Here is a 27,863-nt window from a genome sequence, read left to right on the forward strand (position 1 = left end):
CAATTGGCCGCACTTGCAGACGCAAACGCATAGAAAATATCGCAAAACAGTTCTGTGCAAATGTCAGGAACGTTATCTCCCTGATTTTTCAATGAAGTATTGTGAATGATAAACTTTATGTTGTCTTAACGGGCTCCGAAAGCTGCTGCATTGTGCACGTTTCGTTTTACCGCTCTACGGTTATGCGACGTCTAACAGGCTTTCTGCTTTTTCTCCAACTGTTTATTCAACAAGGTGGGTTATTTCATTTGGAAGTTATAGCCTGCATGTATGTGTGAAGCTTATCTCTTATTAACGGTTCTAATGTTTCTTTCAAAATATTTCGTTTTACAGAGCTTCTTTTGAGTGTAACCATCATCGCTGATGTTTTGTTTGGTAGTTCAATGAGAGCTGTCTTTCCCGCACCTAAATTTGGCTACTGTGTGAAGTCAATGGTTTTTCGCAGTTTTATGGATAGTCTGGCGTGTTTGTCTTCGTGTTTTATTCGGTGTAGCGAGAAGAAAACAATCTTTTTCACTTATAATGTGTTGTTGACGGCCAACATAGATCGCACCATGTTAAATATAAACCATACATCATTTGTTTATTGTCCCACAACATCAAACTGCAAGATTTGGAAACTGCAATAACCACGAACAATGGATCTTTTACTTTACTAAATATGGTTGTAATGACTGTAGAAATCATCCAGGCATCAAATCCGTGCAGTCTTTCACCTCCTTCCAAAAATGAAGGCGAACGTTTCTTCACATTGAACCTAGTTATACTTGCATTAAAATTTCCCGTCAGCAATAATGGTTGCTGTGAACAGCCAATGACAAGTAAATACATGCATTATTTTCCATATATCGACATCTGAATAGAACTGCTTTCAGGAACACGAGCCATTTCTCTCTGTCTCTCTCTCTCTCTCTCTATATATATATATATATATATATAGTAGTGGGAAAAGAATCACGCGGACCCCGATAGAATAAGGAATGAAGAAAGAAACTACGACTTTCGTTGGTTTGGCACTGTATATTTTCACTAACGTTTCGTCTGGTGGACCAGACTTTGTCAAAGTCTATATATATATATATATATATATATATATATATATATATATATATATATATATATATATATATATATATATATATATATATATATATATATATAAAAATTGAAGAGGAGGATACACGTACGAAATACGGTTTTATTGACGTTTCAGCTGGTGGGCCCACCTTCGTCAGAATGAATGCAGTACGTGTTACAGGCTCTATTTATAGGTGTCCAGTTTCACGCTGTTGCACAGGACAAGCAGACGCTCTGCGCATCGAGAACAACGTTATATGAGCATGGTGGACAGACACTGCGAATAGCAATAGCGAAAAGAAAATATCGCGTTAGACAAGAAACCGCGTCACTGGCCAGTGAGACACCGCGAGACCTGAACAAAGCACATATCAGTAGCAATATAGCTAGTTGGGCTTGTTGGTATCTCATGATTAAGCACTGGCTCCGCCGCGCCTCTACCGGGCGCTTCCAGTACTAGCGTAGACGGCGGAGTGAGGGAGGGACGTAGGGTCGACCATAGGCTGCTTCGCATCTAAAAAAACGAAAAAAACACTATCTCGATAAAATCAGTGTCCAAACAAGAAAGGCCAGTTTGTGCCAGCCTGGAAGTATGCACTGTATACTATGAAAGCACGCTAGCCAGCATACCCGCGTTTTAGTTTAAGCCACTAGAAACCGTGTTGAACTTGGGAATTAAAAATGACTCGAGCGTTTCGCACTGATAATGTGACGTGAATCATGATTCCAATATAGTCCCCCTAAATGATATATATAGTCTTTTTACGTTATACAGTCCCATTACGTCTGAGCGGTTATTCGAAATACCATCGTATTTGTACTGCAAGAGAAGCGGAGTACCCAGCCCCTTGTAATAAATTACTGATACAGGATACACTTGTCAACAAACCATTATAATTCACGCCTGAAATTGAGGTTTACAATATTTTTGCTGCAGGAAAACAGATAATAATAAGCAGACTGTTACCATGACGACTAACTTTCAGTAATCATGCCAACTTGAGGTCACCTCTTTCTCCGCGATTTCCAGCGTTTGCCAGGAAGTATCCTATGAGAAACGTCACCATTCCAACCGTATGTCTCGTTTCGCCTTATCTTGGCAATGAATGTCAGCCACCAGCCGAACACTGGTATTACGACACTGACCTCCGCTTCTGCAAAATGCTCACGTCGGGGTTGTGCACCTCTAGCAGCAACAGCTTCAAGAACGAAAGCATATGCAAGCAAAAATGCCATAGTGAGTATGTGGTACAGTATTTGCTTTGTCTAGCTGAGCACTACGTCGCAATTTCTAACGAACTGCACTTGACACCGCTATCATTTACGAAGTTAATTCTACCCTGGCCGAAATGATGGCGTTTGTGTCTTAGTGTTTCCGCAACATTAGCAACATGATAATTAGATTGCTGCGTATCTAAATATGGGTGATAGCTTTTTCGCAGTGCCTTTGAGAAGGCGATCGCTACGCGCGTGCGGTGTTACGGGATATTTCAACATTGTTGGAGTTGCGAGCGACTTACTTTTTCGACTACCTCTCTTTCCTGTCCTTTTATTTTCTTGCTCGCTCACGTCCTATATTACATAGGTGCAACTTTGTGATAAAAGATACAGATGCAATAGACCCTTTTCTTAATGCCGAAGTGCGCTACCCGGCGCTGCATATTTGCTCAACTAACGGCGGCACCTGCCGGGATTCAAGGGGAGGCGGCGATGTCCTAGTTTCACGTGCTGGGGCTATCATGAGTGTTTATATCAAGACAGCTTAGTCTACATTTCCCGCGTCATAGCGCAATAAAACTGCTCTTGAAAACATTTCTTGGTGAAGTGACTAGCCGCTATAAGTTGGGCAAACTGCTTCGCAGGAAAGCTGGCTTTACAAGTGTGAAAATGGTCCAGAATAGAAACATGTGGTTTTCTATCCGCACTAGGGGGAGAGTGAAATATATATGGAAAGAAGTCAAATTGGAAGAGCAGCGCCGGGGCCCGAAAAACAAAACAAAAAAGACTGAAGCGGATTGCCTTGCTGACCGATGGCAAGCTGCCCCCCCACAGCGAGGCTCCTAAAGGCCAGGAGTTGTCCGTCTAGTGGGCTAGCGCCATTGCAGAAGCCCTCGAAAGATGTTCCTCGAGTGATGTGGCCCTGGCAGCGTGGCCCCGCCGACCAGTACCAATAACCATTGAACAAATAAAGTTTATTCCAATCCAATTCAATCCAATCCAATACCTAGAACGAAAAGGAAAGGTGAGGAGTGGAAGTAGTATAATCGGTAGAACAGGCAACTGTGACGCAAAGAATTCAACGACGTTTGAACACGTCCCCGCTGCAACAAAAGTTTAGGTCGCCCCGCCACGGCGGTCTAGTGGTTATAGCACTCGACTGCTGACCCGAAGGTCACGGGATCGAATCCCGGCCGCGGCGGCTGCATTTCCGACGGAGACGAAAATGTTTGAGGCCCGTGTACTTAGATTAAGGTGCACGTTAATGAACCCCAGTGGGTCGAAATTTCCGGAGCCCTACACTACGGCGTCCCTCGTAATCATATCATGATTTTGGGGCGTAAATTCCCAGATGTTATTATAATATTATTATGAGAGTTTAAATCGGTATTCTAGTACTCTCGGTTCCAACAGGAGCCTGTCGAGAAGGCGGGCCTATACGGCCGCTTGCGGCAGCGTGTGCGAGGGCATCGCGCGCTAGCTGTACACCTCAGCTGCGTCTGATTAAAAGTAAAAAAAATCATTTCCTGTGCATGTTGTTTAATGCTCTATTAGATCCGAACGCGAATTCGTGCTTTTTCACTACACTCAGTATCATTCTTTTTTTTTCCCTACGACTTGCTAAATCTGTGCATTTGCGCAAATCGACACAGGAGCGTGCATCTTTGTAATCTACCGAGGCGTATTGTGTCAACGCATGTGCGTGACTCCCACCTACATTTTGGCGAACTGTCCCGCGCAGATAACGTCACAGGGTGGCATTTTCACGTGATGATTTTCTTGCATCCCTCATGTTGATGCCGATGGTCACTTTTCACATTTGATGAGGCATCTATGCTTTCGCCTTAAAAAAGGAACGTAGAAACAGATAGGTGGGAACGGCAAATCGCGAGAAGGAAGACGCCGCCACAACTTCGTGCAGCAAATAACCTGACCAAGAAGAGAGGACACATGTGCTGAGCGGGTGGCTGCTCAATACACTGCGAAGAAGCGCTGCGTCAATAGATTTTAGACTATAAAAAAATCTTGATAAAAAAGAGGGCGTATTCACTCTGTTAGTACTTTAAGTAAGGATGAAATTTGTAATAATGAAGATACTATTTGTTCAGGCTCGGAGAAACCCCGTTAGCCGTGAACAAAAACTATCATCATGATGAAGTGTGCGCGATCTCTTCGTGCTCTTCTTCATGTTCTACTTTGCTCCCAGAAAACATTTGCGCCGATTTGACCGGCGTGGGATGCAATACCTCGGTGGGGCAGAGTACGAGTACAGATACAAAGAAATAAAGAAAGAAAGAAAGTACGAGTATTAAAGAGGTAGATAGGAAGAAAGACAAAGACAGAGAGAAAGGGAAGAAAGAGATACAAAGATACAAAAACAGCGAAACAAATAGACAGATACAGAAAGAGATAGAAAGAAACAGACACAAAAAAGCGATAGTAAAAACAGAGAACAAGAGAGAAAGAGAAAGAATCAAGGAAAGACAGAGAGAGAGAAATAGATAGATCGAAAAAAAATAGAAAAAAAGGAAGAGAGATAAAGAAAGCATACCATAGACAGGCATAGTGTAGGATATCAAGGTAGTGGAAAAGGGAAGCTAGGTGAGGAGCAGAGAGAGGAGAAGGAGAGAAGATAAATCATAGCACAACCTTGTATTCGCCGCGAGATCGGGCTACAGGTGGCAGCAGCGTCGCCGCGCTTGTGTGGATAGGCGGTCGGCGGCGCGTATACAACTGTACGCAGCGGCGCTTCGCCGTAGGCAGTATGAGTCGATTGTCGGCGAATAAAGCGCGTTGACTGCAGCCTAATGGTGATGTATACGCCCTCCATTGCCACATGAGCGCACGAAGCCGGCCTAACGTTCCTATTACGTGTGAGAGAAATGCAATCCGCCAATCAATGGGGTACTGCCTTTCGGTCACATTGCACGTGTTTCCATTGTGTTGTGCCTATACCACATTATAAATAGTGTTGCGCGACTGAGCCAATGAAGTAATTACTTCTTGATCTAGCGGCTACAAAAAAAAGAGAGCCTGTATCTCTGAGTAATTAGGTGAAGTAGAACTTCGTGCACTCTGATTTTCTGTTTTCATGAATACGAGCGCACTGCTGTAGAAATACGTGGCTTCAAGTCCTTTTTACCGCTATCCATCCTCTGCAGACACTAGTTCATGTTTTGCGGTATCACAAGGATCTCCAAATCGCCAACACTTCACGAGATGGTGTCGCTAGAATTCTGGATTCACACCTCAATATTTATACTTTTTTGTTTAGGACGACGCCAAATGCACTATGTGACGCTCTTGAACGACAAAGTGGTACCCACATTGAAATGATTTTGGCGAATGGACGGTACGATGGTAAGACCTAGCGCCGTACCGACACGTGCATGCACTCACTTATTAGAGTGCATACAAGTCTCGTAAGGCGAAATGCTTATGTATATCATGTAGGCATACGTACACGCATTTGACACTGTGCTAGCACAATGGAATAAGCTGTACTCTGAGGACGTGCAGGACGTACGCACACCTGTGAACGCTGTGTGGCTAGCAGACGACGCAAGGAGCCATCCACACAACGGGGTTCCGTCCGCTCGCCGCTAGGTGCCGACTCTGCTCGATCTCGCGGCCAATAGCATATCATATCAAGGGGGAGGCAAGTGAGGTTGAGCAGGAGGAAAATGAGGAGGGGAAATATGAAGCATAGCATAGCCATGCATATTACAGTGCAGCAACAGGTGGGAAAGAGAAGTGAGGGGGAGGAAGAGGGAGAGGAGCAGGGAAACCCCACCAGCTCAGCTGTTTCTTGAGTCTTCACAATACTTATATGTAGCTGCCCCAATTTTCATTATTGTTCAGAGCAGGTCGAGTTTAAGGGGCTTATAACGGCGAGAAGTGGCGAGATGAGCAATAGTACAACGCCACAGCTAAATCCACACTACAGTGCGAGCGCCGTGAGCGCTGGTCTTCATTTTCGTTGCTAACACACTCTCTCTTCGCTTTAACGCCTCCTGACGAAAGATGCCTGTGACGTCACTCACTTTTAAATTGGAGAGGGCGCTCCTCGTAGTTTAGGGTAGTCATCGCAAGGAGCGCTTGCATCTGAGACTACATACGGTAGCATCGCAAATGAAGCCATAACAATAAGCTTCTATACGACAGACGCCGCCTCCGGCACTGCAATAGACATATCTTTGATCTTGGAGGCATAAAGGTTTAGGGACGCCACCGCAACGAGCATTCGCAGCTGACAGACATTTTGTGTAGCGGAGGAAGTGGCAGCAGCAGAGGCTCACGTTGCAGGCATCTTTCTAGAAGTGGGATTGCTCATTTGTTCGGGAGGGCTGTTTTTCGGCACATGCGCATGAGCGGTAATGTGTAGCAAACGGCATTATATCGCAGGTCACACAAATTCGTCACGCAGATCTTCTCCGTCAAGACGCTTCTTCGGTTTCTTTCATAACTTTCTGACGCTTCAGATACTTGGAAGATGGTATCGAATCGCGAGACTATGCTGTTTCAGTATCATTTTTCGTGCTAGAAGAATTACGATCTTTAAGAGTACCTCTTATTGCGTAAAAGCTTCCGGGCCTGTGTCATGTTATGTCAGACTAATGGCCTTAAAATTCTTACGATACAGAAGTTCAGGGAGGGATGAAGGCTTGAGGTAATGAAAAATTCTTCACGAGGGAATGTTGCTTGAGCCGACGCTTAAGCAAGTAAAATTTAATGGTCGCTTCGAAAGAAAAATTCGAGGCGACCGTAATCATTGACATAGGTGTCTGGTAATGGCATTCGCACGACGGCGTTTGTGCGCCCTGGTGTATTCCTAGGCTGAACATTCTATTTCGTCCCCTTAGCGAAGCTGATCACAGAGGCCACGTAGAAAGAAAGGCGTGGTTGAGATTTCCTCCACCAGGTGCCACACGCATCCCAGCTGCTCAGAAAACTGTCTTCTCTTTCAGTGAGCACATTGAATTAATTCTTAATAATTATCCTAGCAGTTAGTTGATCCTTATTCTAAGTAAACTTATGCTCCTTTATGATATGGGTTCAATATAACTCTTAACCAAAGCAGAACCACCGATTTTGTTCCAGTTTTATTTTTACAAGAATTTTCCTGAATATTCGAAAAACCGGAAGTTCTTGGAAGAGAAAGAAGAATGTCACTCGGTGCTCGTGCGACTAAAGTGAATGAAAATAGCAAAGAACAGTGCATAGCGCGACACTTAACCTTGAGTGACACTTAAGGGTACGCTGTACTAAACGACAAAACAAAGGGCTCTCGCAGTGACAAAAAAAAAAAAAAATGGGCGGCACAGTAGGAGCACATTTTATTGCGATAGCAATTACATGGACAACCCAGGCTTATTTTTGTCGTCGCCTTCGTGTTCCGCATATGTATATGTATGTATAGAGGTATAAAGCCGCAAAGAAATACAAAACAGAAGAAAACAATTCGAAGCGCGCGACCGAGGATTCGAACCTGCGCGCTGCGTTAGACAATTCGGCCACGCGCCTTACGCTTTTTTTTTCTCTTTATTTCCAGACACTGGAAACACTTTCCCACCGCAGCGCTTTTAGCAAGCGGTTGAGATTACGACACTTTCATATTGACCAGAGCATCCATCAATGTACACTAAGGCAAAATTACCCGAAAGAGGAGTAGCGGAGGCCAATAGGCGCGCGCGTTGAAATGATAGAACGTCGAGGAGCAAGCGCAGAGGGAGGCGTGCCAGTTAGTCTGCAAAGGGATGAACCGCGCGGGAGATGCAGGCCGTTGCACATTCCGTGTGCAAACCGTTGTCAAGGGAACTAAGCATCCTCTTCGCTCGGGTCAGTCCTCCCACTTGTGTTCGAGCTGACGTGTTGGCGGTTGTGTCGCGCTCGGAGTGTTTGCCCATCTAGGAACTACGCCTCGGTGCCTCTCATATACACGTATGCGTCGACGCCGCGCTGTATATCTCCGGCGTAGTCGCGGCACTGCGTCGCCACCGGCTGGATTTGGCGGCCGAGAAGACAGTAGGCCTATCGGATCCATTATTTCAATGTGACAAGTCGGCGCTGGATTCTTTCACAAGTAAGTGATCGCTCTTTTTTCTGCCGTACCTATTGCGTTCGAGATGTACCGCGAGGGCCGGCTTTGGGCGTCAGCATGCCTATGCTTTGTGACGGCCTGGATATTGGCCGCCATTGTCGTCGGCCGCTCGGACGCTTGCTCACCGAGCATTCGCCGTGGTGATGAGCTGCGAGCTCGCGATATTGGGCAGATGCCTCGCCACTGTTCTGCGACTCGTCCAAAACGCATTGCGGTCGCCGGCAACGAGCTCGATTGCATGTCGCACGTTTGAAATGCACCGGCCTGAGTTGGCGGGTGCTTTAGCTAGACGACTTCGGAACTCTACGGAAATTGGTCGCCATTACTGCCGGCTTCCTCGACGCTCATTCGCAAGCAGTTCGCCGCCGTTCGTGGAGGCGACTCCGCGTTCGCTCGATGTTCTGCTCGAGATTCGCTGGCGGCTGCGGCGGCTGACGGGCTTGCTCGAGCTGTACGACGCCGCTCGGGGAAAACTTGCAGGATCTTTGGGTCACGGGAGTTGGCGGCGCCTCGGCGTGATGACTGCGGCTGCCGCACTTGCACTGTTGCGCTATGTGGCTTGAAATGCGTATTTGATGACGCATGATGTCACGGTGAAATTATTGACATGCCATATTTTAGACGTGACGTGTGTTTTAGTTCACCTTGCACGTATTTGCAATGCGCGTGCGTCTTCACCCTGGCTGTCACGTGTGACAAATTATTCGCAATATTTCAGTGCTTTGCAGGATGCAGCCGTTGTCCACAACAAGCAGAATAGTGCGTGCCCTGGCGCGTATAATGCCTGTCATCTATCGCTTCCGTTGGAGCAGCTTCACAAAATGGACTGTACGAGATACGGCAACGCGGCTGGGTCTGTATTGGACATTTTGCAGTGAATTCAATGAAAGAAAACAGAAACTTCATATGCATAGAGAAAAATAAAACGTTTCATCGTATCACTTTTGTCTTTCGTTGTCGCATTGTCTGCGAAAGCAGTGACCCACGCATTACTAAATATTTTTTCGCGTGTTCTTTTCCGCGGCATTTGTTGCTCACCGCGGAAGGAAACACGAAAAATGTATTAAGCCTTGCGGAGAGTAACTGTAGAAAATTATCCCTGGGGATAAAAACTTCATCTGAATGGAGTGTTTGAGTGGACAGACCATTCGTCTGGCGAGGTCCGAACACGAGCACTAACGGTTGTCCGGTAAGGTGCAAATGTGAGGACCAAATATTAGTCCATTGAGCTGATCTGTGGGGACTAACAGTTTCCCGGTAAGGTTTAAATGTGAGGACTAAATGTTAGTGAATTGAGGTGACCTGTGGGGACTAACAGTTGGCCGGTATGGTGTAAATGGGAGGAATAAATGTTAGTCGATTGAGGTGATCTGTGGTAACTAACTGTTAGACCCGGTGCCGTTAGTCCTTAAAGGGATTAATGTTGTGGCAGTTCCAATATTCCCGAATGGACGAACCACACGCCCTTTTAACACCCTTTTGCCTCAGAGTGTACCAACACTTCTTTGTCATATTCCAATTTTCAAAACACTTGCGTAGTCTGCTCACCAATTGGTAAAGTAAGTGCACGTCTCAGATTTATGTCCCAGTTCCTTACATCCATGCAGTTTCTCCAAATACTGTGAAGACCGAGGAGAATAAACATGTCATTGGGCACAGTGCATTGACCTGTAGCTGAATAACGAATACCGTGTGATGTGAGCGGTAATTCTTCTTTTAGGGTTTTTTGCATAATATCCCAAAAGGAGACCGCACACCAACAGTCTACAAATACAACTTCCATAGATTCAGGTTGCCTACAAAGTAAACAATTGATACCCCGTGGTAGATACTCCCCTTTTTCTTCCAGCCAAGTTTTAACGGGTAAGGTATTAAGTCCAGGAGCATAATGTAACTGCGAGCTATTTAGATACGCCATTTACCGCTGGCTGTACGTAGAGCTCGGAGCTGCTTCAGCATGTTCACTGACACGCGAGATGGTGTGAAGTGGGCTCTTTAGACGCGGCGGTAGCTACTGTGCTAGATACATAGGGTGTTGTAGAAACGATACGTGGTGGAAGGACGCGAGAGACACTCACAGTGCTGGAGTTATGTGCCTCCTAACTATGTGTATATTTATCATTTACTTCAATTAGGCTAGGACACCGATAGCGAGTCCACCTATTGTGTCTTGAGCTATCACCCTAAAGTTTGCGTTGATATAAGCTGCACGAAGGTCACCCGGCTCGCTGCAGCGGCCGCAATTGGGAAATCGTGCCGTAAGGAAACGAACGACTGCGCGCGTAACATGGGAAGTATTCTAGAATGCCTACTTCAAGTACAGTTGTTAAGTGCCCACTACGCCATAGTTATTCCTTTTGCGAATCAGCGAAGGGCCCACTACGTGTCCGTAAGGCAACAAGCGATCCTACGAAGCTATTCACTTTGTTGATGGCTTTTCCTGATGATGAATAAATTTGTCCGAGCGCTTTGCAATCTGTGGGCCTTTGAAACACCCACTCGTTGCGCAATTCGCATGTCTTAACGCCTGGCGCGGTTTTACACTTCTGCCACATAACATTACATGCGTTAAAGACGCTCCTTCCTCTACGTGACATTCACATGGCGTTTTTTTTCTCCGAATCATTTTAGAGGAATAGGGTGGGTCTGTGGTAGAACATCCGACCGTCACGCAGACGTCCTGGGTTTTATTCTCGCTCAAACCCGAAGATTTTCATTATTAATATTATTTGCATCATTTTCGTTTTTCGGTCGTGGACAAGATGATGATTTTTTGCTCGCAACCAACGACGCCGACGCCGACGCTGACACCGCACTTTCTGAGAAACGAGCTCGTTAACGCTATCGCGTTAAAACTTTCCATAAGTGATAGGCAAATATACCTTAATAACTAGCCCGGCTTGTGCGCCCGTCTTTGCTGTCGGTCACTTTCTTCATTGTCGTCTGAAAGTGACGTCGCGCTTACGTACGTGTCATACCGACGGGCCACCTGGCTTTGCACTGTAACTTAACCTGGTTTTCTATCCTACTTGAACTGATAAAACATTAAGGAGAGCAGCGAGCGTTTTAATGTGGTTGCCCTTCTTGCCACATCGGTTTACACTAAATATGGTATTGCTTTGAACTGTACTGATAACTGGATTATCAGCCTCTAACCGACACAAGAAAGGGTGAGTGGGAAGAAAGGAGAAGATGCAAGTAAATAATTAGAATTTCTCTAAGGAAAAGTAAAGAATGGTAATTGAAGCTCTTGTGGTTCACAAAATGATTTTTTAAGGTGAGCAGATTTAACACAGAAGACGTTTACACTACAACCTATCTTTCAACATTTTGCAACGTGTTTCACTTGCTATCAATTGACGTTTCAGTGTTTTTTTTTTTGTTTCTCTAACGTGAATGTATTACCGCTGCGACAAAAAACGCCAGGCCTGAGCTGAACCCGCAGCACAGTCACAGCGAAAGCTGGAAGAGCGGCGTTTCTAGAGCCCGTTAAGCTCTCTTGGGGCTACAATACAAGTGCACTAGAAAGGTACTCACTACGCCATAAATCACAATTTTTGTGAAGTTGGGAAGCACCCACCAGGCCATTATTCGTCATTCTGCGGAGAAGCGAGGCACCAGCTACAAGTCAGTAAGGCATTATGTGCACTTTGTTGACGCGACGACTGATGACGACGAAGAATTATGGCTCAGCCCTTTGTAATGGGTTGGAATCTTTAAACGGGCCACCAGTTATGTAATTTGCATTGGGTGACGCCCGGTCGCTATTTCCCTCTCCCGTCATGCTGTATAATATCCGTTGACGTGGGAGAGAGACGGGGGGGGGGGCGAAGAACTTTACTGAGACCCCGAGGAAATGGATCATGCGCTTATGGGCTTCCTTGGCAACCAATACAAGTGCACTTGCGAGGAACCCACTACGCTATAAATGTGATTTTACTGAGACCCCGAGGAAGTGGATCATGCGCTTATGGGCTTCCTTGGCAACCAATACAAGTGCACTTCCGAGAAACCCACTACGCTATAAATCATTGTAATTTTTGAGAAGTAGGGCAGCAGGCACTGTGCCATTTTTCGTCATTCTACGGAGAGCGATGGTACCTGCTAAACGCATGTAAGACATTATGCGCACTTTGTTGATGCTGTGCCTGATGACGATGAAGAATTATGGCAGAGCCCTTTGTAATGGGTTCGAAGCATTCAACAACCTACTCGTTGCGCAATTCGCATTGTGTGACGCCTGGTTACAGAATTCGCGTTGTGCGACGCTTGGTCCTTATTTTACTCTTCTACTACGCTATATTGCATATGCTAATGTGGTTCCTTCCCGACATGAAGCCTGCATAGGACCTTTTTGCAAAGCAGTTTCAAGCACCGGCATGGCTCAGAGGTTGAACACTGGGCTCCCACGCAGAGGGCCCAGGTTCGAACCTTGTTCCATCCTGAAATTTTTTTCTTATTTCGTATTTTTTCTTATTTCGAGCGATACTGGTTACGGACACCGGCGGCGGCGGCGGCGGCGGCGGCGGACAACTATTGCGCCAAAAGCGGCCGGTGAAATGATCTCATAACAGCTTTCGCTGTAAAAGGTGATTTCTAGGGAACACTGGTGCGGTTAGAGATCGACTGCATAAGCAGGTGTAACAATGAGAGCAACGTAGAGTGTCGTCCTTGGGCGGCTGTCTCCAGTTCAGCATGACAATAGATGCGGAAAGACCGTAGCTCGCGCCCAGAGCAAACGCGAAAACATGTCGCATATAAAAACAATGTTTCAATCTTTTTTTTTTGACCTAGCTTGGTGGCGATGATGTATGATATTTATGCTCATTAATGTGAAATATTCAAATGGCAAACAACGCAGAGGCATTGCTCAACATTAAAATGGCAAACTCGACGAGCTGGTGCGCGTTAATTTTCGCGGAAAGCGAGGACAGACAACCACGAGAGAAGCATACAAGACGAGCGGTTACTGACGTCTGAACAGCTTGCACTTGAAACACATCAATGCGTGCGCTTAAAATAAAACATCAACTTCTACAACTTCGAAGTGGAAGCTTTTCAGTTATTCGTGAGCGTTCTTCCTGTTTTCTGCCTCACCTGTCAATTTGAAGGTTCGCTCAGTCAGCTACAGAACAAAAGCTTTTGTACGTCTTAAAGGTCGAGGTTCCTACACACTTAATATACTGTTGAACCTCGTTATAACGAAATCTGAAATAGCGAAGTATTGGTTGTAGCGAATTAAGTATACTTTGTTTAGTCACGCATCATTTCAGTGACATTTATTACTTTTATAACGGAAGCAAAAACGCAAGCACCACCGTGATATCGGCAATAATGAAGATGTGTTTGGTCTGCGCAAGGCTCAAAACTAAAAATGTGGCATAAAAAGCAATAAAAGTATTGAAAGACAATTGAAAACCAAATTTTTTGGTTGTCGCTAAATTCTCACAACCAAAATGTGGTTGTGACATATTAAATGTGGTTAAAAATGCCGCCATATTCTTCTTCAAATGAATGTGAACGCAGGCCTGTTTTCTCAAACCAACTTTGCTCGGTTGTAATTTCACTTTCTCATATTTCGATCTCTTACGCTTGAACTTACACAAGGAGACAGGTAAGCATTAACTCGTCTGTAGTGGGTTGAAGCCTAGAATAATTCGTTTTTGTATGTAGGATTTTCGGGTTAGTCGATTGCCTTTTTTTAGTGCCGATTTCTATTGATACTGTTGTACCAAATATGAAGTACAGCGAACTATTTATGATACGCATGCTACTTCGTTATAGCGAGGTTCGACCGTACATATCTTCTGTTAAATATGATTAGTTCGATGCTTGTTTAGATGTGGATGGTTAGATGTGGAAAACAACAGACCAGACGAGGAAAAGACACGTAACACAAGCGCCTTGTGTTAGGTGTCCTTCTCCTCGTCTTGTCTGTTGTTTTCGCCGGCGCTGTTTTACTGCAAATATATGAACCAACTAGCCCAAAAATACATCTTGATAAGCTTAAGGAGTTGCGCGCTGCAAGGCTACGCAAGTAGAAGCCAAAATGTCTTGCTCTTACACTAATCACCAGACAGTAGTTGAATTCAGTAAATCGGTAGAAAAATTCTCGTTTCTCAGAAACCTAAAACCAGGGCAGCTGTAAAGCATTACGAAATGTCGCAATGAAAAGCGTATTTTGCGAGGCATTCGGGAAAAGAACGCTCGCTTCCGCCGTCAACACTGCCATACCTGCTACAAAAATATGCGTCGCAGGATAACAAAGGCTGTAGGTTCACAACAGGAAGGAATTGTTACAAAATAATAAATTGTTCAGTACGCGGACAAGGTCACAGAGTTCTGTTTGTTCCCCTTTCGCTGAGCTCCCTAGATCGCAGAATCGTTTGACAAAGAATGAAGCTCCTAACCGGCAAGCTCGTTCTCCTCTGCGTATCATTCACGCAATGTGAGTTATTACTTTCCTAGTGTGATGTCATTCCTGCTAAAGGAAATTTGTTGGCAGCTTCGTCAATGTAGTACAATCAAACATAGTTCGAAATCTTCAAAGAGGCCAATGATAAACACCTCAAAGCATACTTCAGAAATAGAACAAATTGATTGCCGAAAACAGTGGTGATTGTCAGCTCTAAATTATGAGAAAACCATACAAGTTATCAGATATATACTAGGTGTGTTCAAGCTGTTTGTATGTATCGGCGTTAGCTTATATTTAGCTAATTCCTCTCTTACTCTTCACCACTCATGTCTTTGCGTAAACGATACGTATGTCCTTATGCTATATGCACAGAAATGCTATTAATGCTTGAAGAAACACAAACGAAGTTTTTTTTATGCTTACCACAATCGTAAAGATAAAACATCCCGCACATATTCTGAATCACGTATATCTTATATTATCTTATATGTAGAAGCACTTCTGACACTTCAAAAATGTTTTATTGATGTTATTTGCTTTTCAGTCTTCAGCCTGCGTGTCAGTGCACAGAGTAACAAAGGTAATGCGATGTCCTGTAATATTTATTATGCTCCTGACGCACTCGAGGCTAGCTAAAATGGATGTTTAATCACTTATCATGAGCACCACATAATAAATAAAGCAGTTGTCACTGGTCTCCCAGAAATTCACCCATCTCCAGGTAGGCATGTCGGTTAACGTTGCGGGTTTTGCAGTTAATTATGGTCGCCGTTTTCTAAGCCTCGACTATAAGCAAGATAAGTTTTGAACAGATGAAGAGCACTACGAATGAATAGGCGTTTGCGGCCGTGTGACATTCAGATAACCCTGTAAGGACACAGCACTGTTTTGTTCGTTATCCAACACCTGCGCACATTTGTTATTCGTTTGATTATTTTTTTATATAATACCGCTGTCTGCGAGGCATATATAGTGTTAGAATATCGACCGAAAGTTTTAAACATTTGCGTATGACCGCTATCACCATTATAATCAAGGTATTACCGTTATAATCGATGTTTTTTCCAGGTATATATGAGCGACGGCCAAAACAGTGCTTGAAGGAGCCTTTTATTGGGGTCTGCCGCCCATTGTCGACGACGGCTTGGTATTTTGATGCTCAGCATCATACCTGTGTACCACTGAATCCTGGAGTTTGCGCTGGAGGCAACAATCTCTTTCCCACGTACCAAAAATGCATGAAAGAATGTCAACGTGAGTTAACTTTCTTCGAGTCCCTTTGGTTAACATTTCCTCGGTACATTGCAGGCCACCGAGAGAATAAATTGCCTCGAAACGTGCTTGCTATCTGTGGCTTCAGCACACAAGTTAACTATTGAGGAACCATTGTATCGTAAATAGAACAGATGATTATTTGGAGAAGACAGCGCACGAGCACCTGGAACACAACACTACATCGTGTTCCAGTAATTTTAAAGCCGTATGCATCCATTATCTATGAGGCCTGCACATTGAGAGCGGGTTGCTTTTCAATGTAAAGATAATATTCTTTGTTTAGTTTGCACGCACTTTTACACATACACTCACGCACACACGCCTGCGCACACCTACACGAGCAAAAATACGGATTTGACTGAAAGAGTTATATATCGTAGACCATGTTTATGGAAGGGCGAAGCAATGAATGCGATCGTCATTGCGAATGTCACACGAGGCACGGCAAGCAGCTCGATACTTGCAGCGCCCCGCTCAAGCGCGAAAGACGCACGTAAAGAACGCGAACTAACAACGGTCACAGCTCGAAAATGGCAGTGAGCAGCTCACGCATAACGAAGGACGCTCAAAAAGAACGCACAGGTATACACAGGCCGTGCGCGAAGAAACAACGTTCACCGTTTTAGGGGCGAAGCTCCTTAAGGCGGCACCCGTTCGTCCCTCGTAGTCGTAGTCGTAGTGCGTAACCAGTCTTACGCTTTGACCTCCAAGGTGGTGCCGGTGGGAGATTTTTCCTGGGCGTTGTTGAACAATAAAAAATTCGCAGCGTTAGCTAAAAGCCGACTTCTTCTGTCTCTCATTCCCATTAGCAGCCATTCTTTACCTCCAAGGTAGTGCCTGGTGTGATTTCTCCTGTGCGTGATTAAACAAAAATTTTGTTCGAAACGCCGTTGATTGATGAAATAAACCAACGAAAGACGCCAGATGTTTTGTAAAAGCAAAACGAAAGAACGTCAGATGTTTCTAAAGCAAAATGAAAAAGACGCCAGCTGCTTAACAAAAGACGCCAGATATTTTCTAAAGCAATGGTTTTCTAAACAACGAAAATTCACAGCGTACATGTAAAATTACAGTGAGCTGCAAGTCGTCATAACTCATCGAACCTTTAGTATAAACGCGCCCGATCTCACGTCGGTGATGATGTACTGGGCAGAATTCACGGAAGATTCACGGTTTACCGATGAACCTCCGCAGCTTCGCCCACTCATCATCATTCACTCCGTGGATATGCTGTGATTTTTAGGGGCGAAGCTCCTTAAGGCGGCACCCGTTCGTCCCTCGTAGTCGTCGTGGTCGTAGTAGTGAGTAACAAGTCTTACGCTTTGACCTCCAAGGTGGTGCCGGTGGGAGATTTCTCCTGTGCGTTGTTGAACAATAAAAAATTCGCAGCGTTGCGCGTTAACTAAAAGCCGAATTCTTCTGTCTCTCATTCCCCATTAGCAGCCATTGGCATGTTCCAGTAGGAAACGTTAGTAGAAGTAGAAGTGTAAGTGTTAGCTAAAAGCCGACTTCTTCTGTCTCTCATTGCCATTAGCAGCCATTGTTTACCTCCAAGGTAGTGCCTGGTGAGATTTCTCCTGTGCGTGATTAAACAATAAAAATTTTGTTCAAAACGCCGTTGATTGATGAAATAAACCAACGAAAGACGCCAGATGTTTTGTAAAAGCAGAACGAAAGAACGCCAGATGTTTTTCTTAAAGTGTAGTAGTAGTAGTTGTATGTAGCCACCTCGCCCGATCGTCAACGGGCGAGGTGGACCGGCAACGGCGCGAGGACCCTGCCGTACGAGAGTTAAATCACACTAAAAGACATACTTTGCGGGCGATACACTCTAGTGAGCTTTCAACTTTTCGTCTTAATGTACATGATAAAGAAATTATTTCTACGAAAAACGCAAGGCACACCTTGAGCAATATGTTTGGTTTTGGGACGCTAAATGGAACCATGAGGCGATGCGAAGCCGGAGCACTTGCACGATCGCGTTCCGTTGGCTTTCGTTGGGCATGCTACCGACCTCGCGTCGTGGAACGCGCGTCCTGTCTTCCCTCTAGCCTTGCCTTTAATTCGCACAGGGCGAGCGGGGAATGCGGTCGCTCTTGGCGCTCTTTCGCTCTGGAGCGGACTTCTTCCTTGCATTTCACCGATCACAAGTGATAATGAAGGGACCACGTAAACCAACAGTACAATAAAAGTTTGATGTTTAATATATACACGATGTTTCACACTCTTTATATTATGTACTGGGCGCATTTCACGGAAGAGTTTCACGGTTTACAGATGATTCCCTCCGTAGCTTCGCCCCACTCATCATCATTCACCCCGTGGATATGCTGTGATTTTTTTAATTATTCGTGGTTGAGCAGCGCGCTATTACCCAACGCACTTACTTTTTTTTGTTGACAAGTACGGCGCGTGGGATGACCGCTCCGCGGCTCCAGCCCCGCGGTTGCGTTCGAGGCATTGTTTACCCGGCGTTCCACATCGTCATTTAGTACAGAACTAGGCCACTTGTAGTGCGCGTCTCAAGGGCAGATTTTAAAGTGAAGCAAAATCTAGGAGCGTTGCTTTAAAGCTCGCCCTTTGGGCAGTCTCGCGGGCGATACCGCACACGCTGAAGCACCTCCGAGCTCTGCATACCACCAGCCGCAAAGTACACAAATAGCTCGCCGTTAGTATTCCAAAGAACTGATAGCGCGTGGGCGAACTGTCTTACGCAGCGCAATGCGTAGCGTGGGGTTGCAGGTTCGAATTCCGATGGAGCGCATAAGATTTCTTCCTTCCGATTTATTTTTTATTTCGGGCTTTTATTTATATATACCAAACTATACATATCCGGGACATGACTGCGTCGACAACCGCAAAAACCGCGGAAAGCATCCATATATTCACTATCGCAATAAAAATGAACGATTTATAAAAAAAAACATGGTTGATCCCCCTTTTAGAGGAATCGGCATAACACGAAAGTGAAACGTGTCTTCACAGAGGTAGTTTAGCGTTTATTGTCCATTGTTTCGCTTCAAGGGCGAAGAAATGAATGCTATAGCAACATATTGCAATGTCGCGCGAAGAACGGCAAGCTGCTGAAAACTTGCAGCGTGCTCTAAAGCAGAAAGGACGTACGACAAGAACATACACAAGGAGAGCGCGAACTAACAACTGTCACAATTGTTACTTCCTGTGTTAGCAGCGCGCTACTTTCGTAAACGCGGCCTCTGCAGCGAGCCAAGTGACCTTCGTGCCCCCTGTAACGTGAACGGAAACTTGAGGTGAAAGCACGAGACGTACAAACCGCCCCATCATGAGATACGCGCTCACGCGCACGAGGGACACCCCTTGCAGATGCGCACTCGCATCGCAGCGCCCAGGGCGACGACCTTTGAAGCGGGCCCTGCGCTCTCTTTACGCCATCTCGCTAGTGATAACAAGAACACGTTCAAGCCAGCGAGCTCTGAATACTGCCAATGGTAAATGGTGTATATAAATAGCTCGCCGTTAGTAAGTTGGAGAACGTGCGCTTTGTGACCGAGTGGTTTCGCACCGCGCGCTGCGGAGCGAGGGGTCGTAGGTTCGACTCCCGGCCACGGAACTTTTTTCTTCGGGCTCTTTGTTTGCCATCTGTTAGAGTATCTTTTACAACGTCATATCCGTGACGGAAATACGTTAGAAGAGCCGTGGTGGACGCCGGCATAAAACACTTTCGTGTTAAAAGTTAAAAGTTGACCGATGATTACGCTACTCCCTTATGCGAAATGTGAGCACAGCTGTGCGCGTGTTTCATTTGACAATAGATTGAGAGAAATAATTTTAGCGACATGTACGTGTGTACAGTTACAGACCAATCTTTATTTTTCGGCTTAACTTTACTGCGGACCTGTTAAGCTTTTTTAACGCGGTTTCGCCAAGACAGAAAATGAGCTGGCACGTGCTATTTCGTCTGGTGCATCTGCTGCTTCGCTCCCAAAACATGTGCGCCGATTTGTTCGGCGTGGGATGCAATAACCCTGATGGGTGAGAGAACGAGTACAGAATGAGAGAAAGAGAGAGAGGGAGAAATAAATCGATAGAAAGAAAGAGAAATAGTGAAATAGAAAGTAAGGTTAAGAGGAGGGGAGAGGGTAAATCATTCCATAGCCTTGAAACGTACAGTATAGCAAGAGGATGGGAAAGGGAAGTTAGGATGAGGAGGATTGATGTGATGTTCAGGAGGGGGAAATGACGAGGGTAAAGCGTAAAGCTAGGCATTAGCACGCATAGTATGGTACAGCAAGGGAGTGGGAAAGAGAAGTGAGGATCAGGAGGAGAGAAGGAGGAGAGGAACACCACCATCTCCACTGTCTTCTCAGTCATCGCACAACTAGTGGGTAGCTGCCTTATTTTTTTCTTATTTTCAATTTTTCGTTGTTCTTGTTTATTTAGTTTTATTTTCTGCTTTGGGGCGAAGGTTTAGCAGTAATCCACCCGACTCGGTTAAAGATGAGCGCGAGCCGCGCGAGACGACCGCATACGGCGATGGCCAATAAGGGACGACGCCCAACGCAGGAACAGGAGCCTATGAGTAGCGCTCGATCAGCAACATCCGCCTCCCACCGCCACCCTTGTAGCTTAGCAAATAAGGTGTCGTGCTGCTAAGCTTGAAAGCGCGGGTTCAAATATGCTATTACGTGCGCGTTTAGGAACCCCCGGAAGTCGAAGTTAATCCGGAGACCTCTACTATGGCTTGTCTCGTTATCTTATCGTAAAACCCTATAGCATTTATTATTGCACAGCTACGCACATTACGGCGGAAAGGCAGTTAGACTTTTTCTACTTTATACCACAGTAATAGGCAAAACATTTCAGGCTTAAAAGCTATTCAACAATATACAGTGGGGCTTATATTTTCAATTTTCTAGCGTTTGAACACATCCTCATGCTACAGGATACCAATCAATACCATGATAAAATGTTTTTGAAAGACGGTTTACATTTTTCATAAGCTTTTCTAAACCTGACTCCTTTTTCATCTGTTCTCATCAGTTCGTAAGGAGTCATGGTGCTATTCCAGTGCTGAAGGGGTAACGAAATGAGCGACCCTTGGTTGTTAAATGGTTTGCCTCATTATCACAATAGCCCAGGAGGCGTAATGTTATTTCACATGTCCAGCTTCCAGTTAACAGCCACAGCACCAGAATATGGTCGCTGTTCAAAATTCAAATCGGAGGTGACTGATAACACCTCGTATTCTCGTTTTCTTGATTACAAACTACAATTAAGAAATTTGCTGGCTCAATCCTTGTGAGCTGGCTTTCATATACGCTCATAACAAAACTGACCAATATTCGCAATTTTACAGTCCTGACTCAAAAGAAGTCAAAGATATGTCTTTGGCCACCAACCGTTGGACCCTGCGGACCTGTTGTTGTGTCCTGGTACTATGATCAAGGAATCGATCGCTGTAAGGCGTTCAATCGCACGATTTGCGGCGGTGGAGGAAACTCCTACCTGACCGAGTTGAAGTGTCAGTTTGAGTGCAGACGTAAGTAGAACGCTCGCTGAGAGCATGCGCGTATTGAAATATTTTGTTGTTGTCGCGCACTTTACTTCCAAAAACCCAGACATATATATATATATATATATATATATATATATATATATATATATATATATATATATATATATATATATATTATATATATATATATATATATATATATATATGTATATATATATATGATTAGTTCTTTTAATGTTTTGCCAGCCATGTTAGCGGCCCAGCCCCCTTCTACTCCGCTAGCTTTTAAAAAACGTCCCCTTGTAATAGCAACCTCTTGTGTCTTGTCATACCATGCTACAATTGCGATGTCATACCGTACACTACAATTGCGATGCAACACTTGGCGCTGTTGATTAGTGTTAGCTATCTGATGGCTTATCTCAAAGTGAGCTAAGGTTAACCATGTGGCAGTTATTCACGTGCTGCACTGAATAGTGATAGTCAAAAGCCTATCAATATAGCTCAAATATTGCTTACGTTGGCTTTTGTTGGAAAAATGCTGGTACGAGCTATCCATTGCTGGCTAACGTCGACTCATATCGGTTATTTGTTGTTATAACGGCCACAATGAACAGGCATATCAGATGCATATTGGTTGTGCGTCATAAGTGTCGGAAGCCACCAGCTCTCGCATTAACATTGACAACAAACTGAGTCGGTTTTAGCTCACCTCTTCTTCCGATGATGTCAGCACTCCTTGAAGTAAGGGAACAGGTAGAAAGATGTACCGGCGCTTGGTGGCCACCAGACAGAACGTATCGCTGTTCTATGAATAATGCCTTGTTCTTGATCGCTGTGGTTACTTAGCGGCCTCGGCAGTCGCGTTTGCACAGGAACGAACAGCGGGAACTCCCCTGTGCTTAAACTTAGGTGCACATACAAGAAGCACAAGCAATCAAAACTATTCCGCGGACCCCCGCTACGGAGGGTATCCTAATAATATCATGGTTTTGGCACTTAAATCTCTGGAACTTATTGCTAGGGGTATTTAGCTTCGTGTACTATGATGAATAAGATAATATTAGGAGCACCAATATTATAAGGAGAAATTGTACTTATCTTCGTCATGTAAAAAATATACAACGCGGCTAAACTGCCAAAAATAGCGATCCAGCTTTACGCCGACATCTGATTCTCTCGTCGTCCTACGAAAATCACCCTGAGCACACAATGACGTTTAATTTTCTCCTATCAGAATAAAAATACCTGCAAATCGGTAACGAATTTTATGATGCAGTCATAAGCAGATATAAGCGAAATTCGCCACAAATATCGCGCCATGCGAACTTCCCCTGTGAATTTGCTGATGCAAAGAAAACGTTTTATTTACAGCAACAGTGAAGGCGGAGGCCAGATGCAGCAAACCACCAAAACCTGGAATGTGCTTCGTCGCTCAAAAGCGCTTCTATTTTGACGACAGAATTAACGAATGTGTTCAATTCCCAAACAATAAATGCGGCAAGAATAGAAACGCCTTCCGAAGTGCGAAGAAATGCAGGGAAAGATGCAGCTGTAAGTCTTTACTATCTTGTGGCTCTCCCATTCCTGTCGACGCAAAAGAACGCTGATATCTGTGATAACGAAATTATACCACACCTTACATATCTGCAAGTATTTGCCACGCCCATAAAGTTGCGTTCAAATTTTGCCATTAGACTTCTACGCGTAAGATAGGACGACTACGACTTTGTCGTCAAAAGACCGCATGCTATAGACTTGGTCGCAATGGCTACGATGATAATAGTGAAAATATTTCCTGGTTGTGCTGACGCCCCATTTCCATGATATGTTTGTTGAAAATACGCTACATAGAAATATTCTATTAATCGAGTACAGTACTCGCGGATAGAAATGGAAATATAAAATATTTAGTATACAGGCCCATCTGCTTAGATTTAGGTGCACGCTGAGGATCTCAGGTGGTCAACATTTCCGCAGCGCCTCATAATCATATCGTTGCTTTGGGGCGTAAAACCCCAATAATAATTATTATTATGCTTAGTATGCGCATGTCCTCAAAATAACCGTCTCATATCGCTACGATTCCTGCCACTAAAAGTAATGTTGCCTCTGATGTAGGGTTCCAGTGAAAATTACGCCAATTTATTTACACCTAAACAAGATTGAGACAAAAAGTACATGCATTGCTTAACCCTAAATTGTGGGCGCTGTGTGAGCGCCGTACATCTAATGCTCATGCGTCATTTTAGGGATAAATATTTGACGTACCTTTACTTTCTCCGTCTTGAATTCCTGTAATACATGGCGTAATATTGGCCCGTAATCTTACGCCAGTACCACCGTCACGTGTAGTCGTAAAGCCATGACGTCGATATCTTGAGTAAGTGCTCACAACCACTTGCTATGCTTAATATTTTGGTGTTGCATTTCATTCCGTGGGCAGTGTGCATTTGTGCACATTTCTCTGATGGCAAATCGATTATCAGGCAGCCTGCAAGAAGAAGGAATGTAAGTGGAAAAATGATCAATTACCCTTAGATTTCTTGTAGCTTCGCACTGCCAACAGGTGGATCACATTTTCCCTTATTGTGATTTTGTACTTAGTGACGACATGAATGGTAAGACTAAGGTATGGGAGAGTGTAAGCCCCTACTTTTGTTCGATTTCACATATCGACGTCTATTGCTATTGGTGCTATGTTGTTTCCATAAATTCTTCTAACTACATCAATACGTCATTTACCGTGGTCCGCTTTGTAATTGCTCAACATATATTTAGTGAAGAGTGAAATAAGCTTATCCGGTATGACTCGACTTACATAATAAATACATTGCGAGGAATATTCCTACAATTTCTCGAACCTTTAGCCTTTAGCAGCATTATCTTTCGGTTAATGCACTGCACACCAATTAGAATATATATAAAACGCCAAGCGTTGTAGCTTCAGTCTTTTAAATTTGCGGTTACGCCATTGCGTTGTTACATGGGCACGAAGGCACACGTTTGCTTTGCGAGCACGGCTGCTGCCTTTCGACGGGGCTGAAAAGCAAGACCTTGGAAGTGCTCATATCCATGTTCGCGGAAAACAAAGCCCGGTGTTGAAAAATTATTCTTGAGTCTCCACTGTGGTCCTCATATTCTTACCATTACTGTGGCACACAAAACCACGAAACATATTGTTGAGTTTATTCGCGTCTATTGTGGACCAAATAAAGTTGTTTCACTCACTCACTTACTCTCTCAACATTCAGAAGGCAAGCATTGACGGTTATACTGCAAATAATTGAAACCACGAGGCACATAATATATGTGGGATATAATATGTGCTATACCATATATGATATTAAAAACGCTCGTCAATATTAAAATCGAAGCTGTTTAGGTGAACCTGCCGTAATTTGGCAAGAACAGTGTCCACTTGGACAAGGAGTTTGAGAACCGGCAGCACCTGCATCACTCATTTTTCGTACAGACTTCAAACAATCGTCATTTCAGAGCTTAATTTCTAATTAAGCAGGTATATATATTTCTTTTCTGATGAAGAGTAAAATATAACTTCCGTCGGCTTCCAGTATAGTTATGCGACTGGTCCTCAACATATTGAAATAGTAAACGTTGCTGTTTCATGAGGCGGCGTTACAGAAAGCAAGTTCAGGTCGGGGACACCGTATTCAACGGTAACGTTGCCAATTGGTCTGGGCAAGAATGTGATTGCTACTGTGCAAAACGAATTAACAAAGCTAAATATTTGGCATAATTTATTATCTACGTCGTAGTGGTATATGTATAAGACAAGTAAGCTTTTTTGTTGGATCTTTATAAGCTTTAAATTCCTCGTGCTTGCTGTTAAAAGTCAAACAAAAAATCACACATCATGTAAACTCTCCATACATTTCTTCTTAAAGTGCCAGCAGTAGCTAGGAAGCTATACCGAAGGTTCTTGTATCCTGTCTATAGCTAGCGATTCACGCAGGATTTCATTAAGAGTGTATGATATTTTCAAATATGGGCGAATATGTAATACTCAAAGATCCTTTCGAAATATAAGATTTGTTAATCTTTGTTGGAATGCCTGATGATTGGAAAGAACGCGAGAAATACGTCACACATAGTCGGGTCAAACACAAATGCATGCACTAAGTTCCAACCGCCTACAATATTGGGATTTTTAGACTCTTCGTGCATAATAGATAGTATTGATCAGACATAACACTTAGTACAGAGCACTCGCGAAGATGCAGGTGAAGGAATGAAGCCCCGAGCTTTAATGTAGTGCTCATGTATTTGTGGTTCTCCTTGTGCTACTCCATTCCCAATGATAACAGATTATGTGAAAGGTGAAACTCCCGTACTCCTATATTTAATTAGTCGATACGCATATGGGGTATCAGCGCTTATACACACTTATAATCAACGCAGAGTGCTTCACATGAACAGTACATCTGATGTACCCCACTACAATACCAGCTGAAAAACTCTTATCTCTCTATGACCTTTGTTCTTTCTCAGATATCAAAGGTGGAATCCAAATTAGTAATCAGCTGCCTACCGGTGGTGTGCCTGGTCAGGCCATGCCACCCGGAAATATCGGGCCATTCGGCCAACCTGTTTACCCCTTGCCACCTGGTCAACCTGGCCTGCCTAACAGCATCGGTTCACCAAGCTCTCCTGCCCTACCAGGACAACCAAATCAGTCTATTGAACAAGGCCAGGTTCCACCCGGTCCACCTCCCATACCCGGCCACCCCGCACATCCAAACGTGCCTGGTCAGCCCACTATGCCTGGACAACCCGGCCTGACCGGACAACCGAGCATGACTGTCCCCCCAGCTATTCCAGGTCCAACCGGCACACCTGGTCTTCCCAGCATGCCTGGCCAAATAAGCAAGCCTGGTGCATCTGGTTTACCCAGACAAACCCCTGGACAGGGAAGCCCTAACAATTTAGGACCTACCCAGCCTCCCTTACAAAATGTACCACCTCCACCTTCCAGCTTTCCTTCATCAGCTGGGTTGCCCACGCGAAACAAGAGACTCCGCTGATCGAACCAAGCGGGTCGATGAGAGGGCGGCTAACTCTTGGGTCCTCACAAAAATTACCTCAAATGTCTCAAATAAAACGAATAATAAATGCTTATAATAGTGTTTCAATACGAATCTTGTAGCACGTTTGTAGTGTGTTTTTGCCGGATCAAAAAATGTACATGTTATACAATACTAAGGAGCCGCGCTACTTGATGTTTTTTTGCTTACAGTGGCAATTCTCGCAGACTCAAACAAATCTCAACAACGTAGGTACCTTGCATGCTTTTCTGGAAGCGCAAACACGCAGAGCAAGAAGGAGCGAGACAGCAAGTACAGACTGCGCCCTTTGTTATCTGGCGCTTCCAGAAGGTTTAGAGCGATAGCTCTGCTCCTCCCGATACAAACCCAGAAAATGCCTGGTTCCTTCAACCTAACTCACCGTACGTAGAGAAGATATTAATATGAATAATTGTAGGGGTTTAACGTCCCAAAACCACGATATGGTTATGAGAGACGCCGTAGTGAAGGGCCCCGTAAATGTTGAGCGCGTAGGATTCTTTAAAGTAAACCGAAATTTAAGTACACGTAGTTCAAGCGTTTTCGCCTTCACCCAAAATGTGGGCACCGCGGCCGTGATTCAATCTCGTGACCTTCAGGTCAGCAGTCGAGCACCGTAACCACTTGACTACCGTGGCGGCTAGACGTAGACGTAAAAAAAAGACAAAAAAATGCTGTGGCTTAGCTCGGCTATGCCAGGATATCCGTAGCGTTAGCAAAGAATCAGCTGATTATTCTTAGCTTTCCAGATTGTCACCGATTATTAGCCTTCTGTTCATTCTTCGTACGCTGAACCGCTAGTTACCAGGCAACTACTTCGGGATCCGATGAGATAAGCTTCTCGGCTCTTCTGCGCCATTGAGCAGCATTTGCGCTCTCCTTCTTCATGGCGTTACCCACGTGCAAACGCCAGTCAGAGGCGCTATCACGCAGCTCCAGCGCAGTGTCAGACGGCGACTGCACAGCGAAGGTGAATAGCTGAGCGCGCGTCGGCGCCAGTGTGTCTGCCATGGCTACGGCGCCACTCCTCCCGAACGCGCAGACCAGCAGCGGCGAGTCGCGCGCGGCGGTGGCGGAGAGCGCGTGAGATGCCGGCTCCGGTGAGCCAGTTGTGTGACATAACTGATCCTCGCGCATGCGTAGCACGGCTCATGAGGATCCACGCGAAATAGGCTCCGGTTAGGCAAGTGTAGCTAA

The 27,863-nt window shown here is 44.8% G+C and overlaps 1 protein-coding gene across 1 annotated transcript; it reads left to right on the forward strand.

Annotated features, from left to right (window-relative positions):
* Nucleotides 1–14,639: 14,639 nt before the first annotated feature.
* On the forward strand, nucleotides 14,640–26,734 carry LOC119373562 (papilin). The gene is made up of 6 exons (XM_037643623.2): nucleotides 14,640–14,843; nucleotides 15,358–15,393; nucleotides 15,882–16,067; nucleotides 21,424–21,606; nucleotides 22,957–23,136; nucleotides 26,095–26,734. The coding sequence occupies exons 1-6, from the start codon at nucleotides 14,792–14,794 to the stop codon at nucleotides 26,625–26,627; spliced, it is 1,170 nt and encodes a 389-aa protein (XP_037499551.1). The 5' UTR covers nucleotides 14,640–14,791; the 3' UTR covers nucleotides 26,628–26,734.
* The last annotated feature ends 1,129 nt before the right edge of the window (nucleotides 26,735–27,863 follow it).

The sequence above is a fragment of the Rhipicephalus sanguineus genome, chromosome 11 (assembly GCF_013339695.2).
Source record: "Rhipicephalus sanguineus isolate Rsan-2018 chromosome 11, BIME_Rsan_1.4, whole genome shotgun sequence".
In the NCBI taxonomy this organism is placed as follows: domain Eukaryota; kingdom Metazoa; phylum Arthropoda; class Arachnida; order Ixodida; family Ixodidae; genus Rhipicephalus; species Rhipicephalus sanguineus.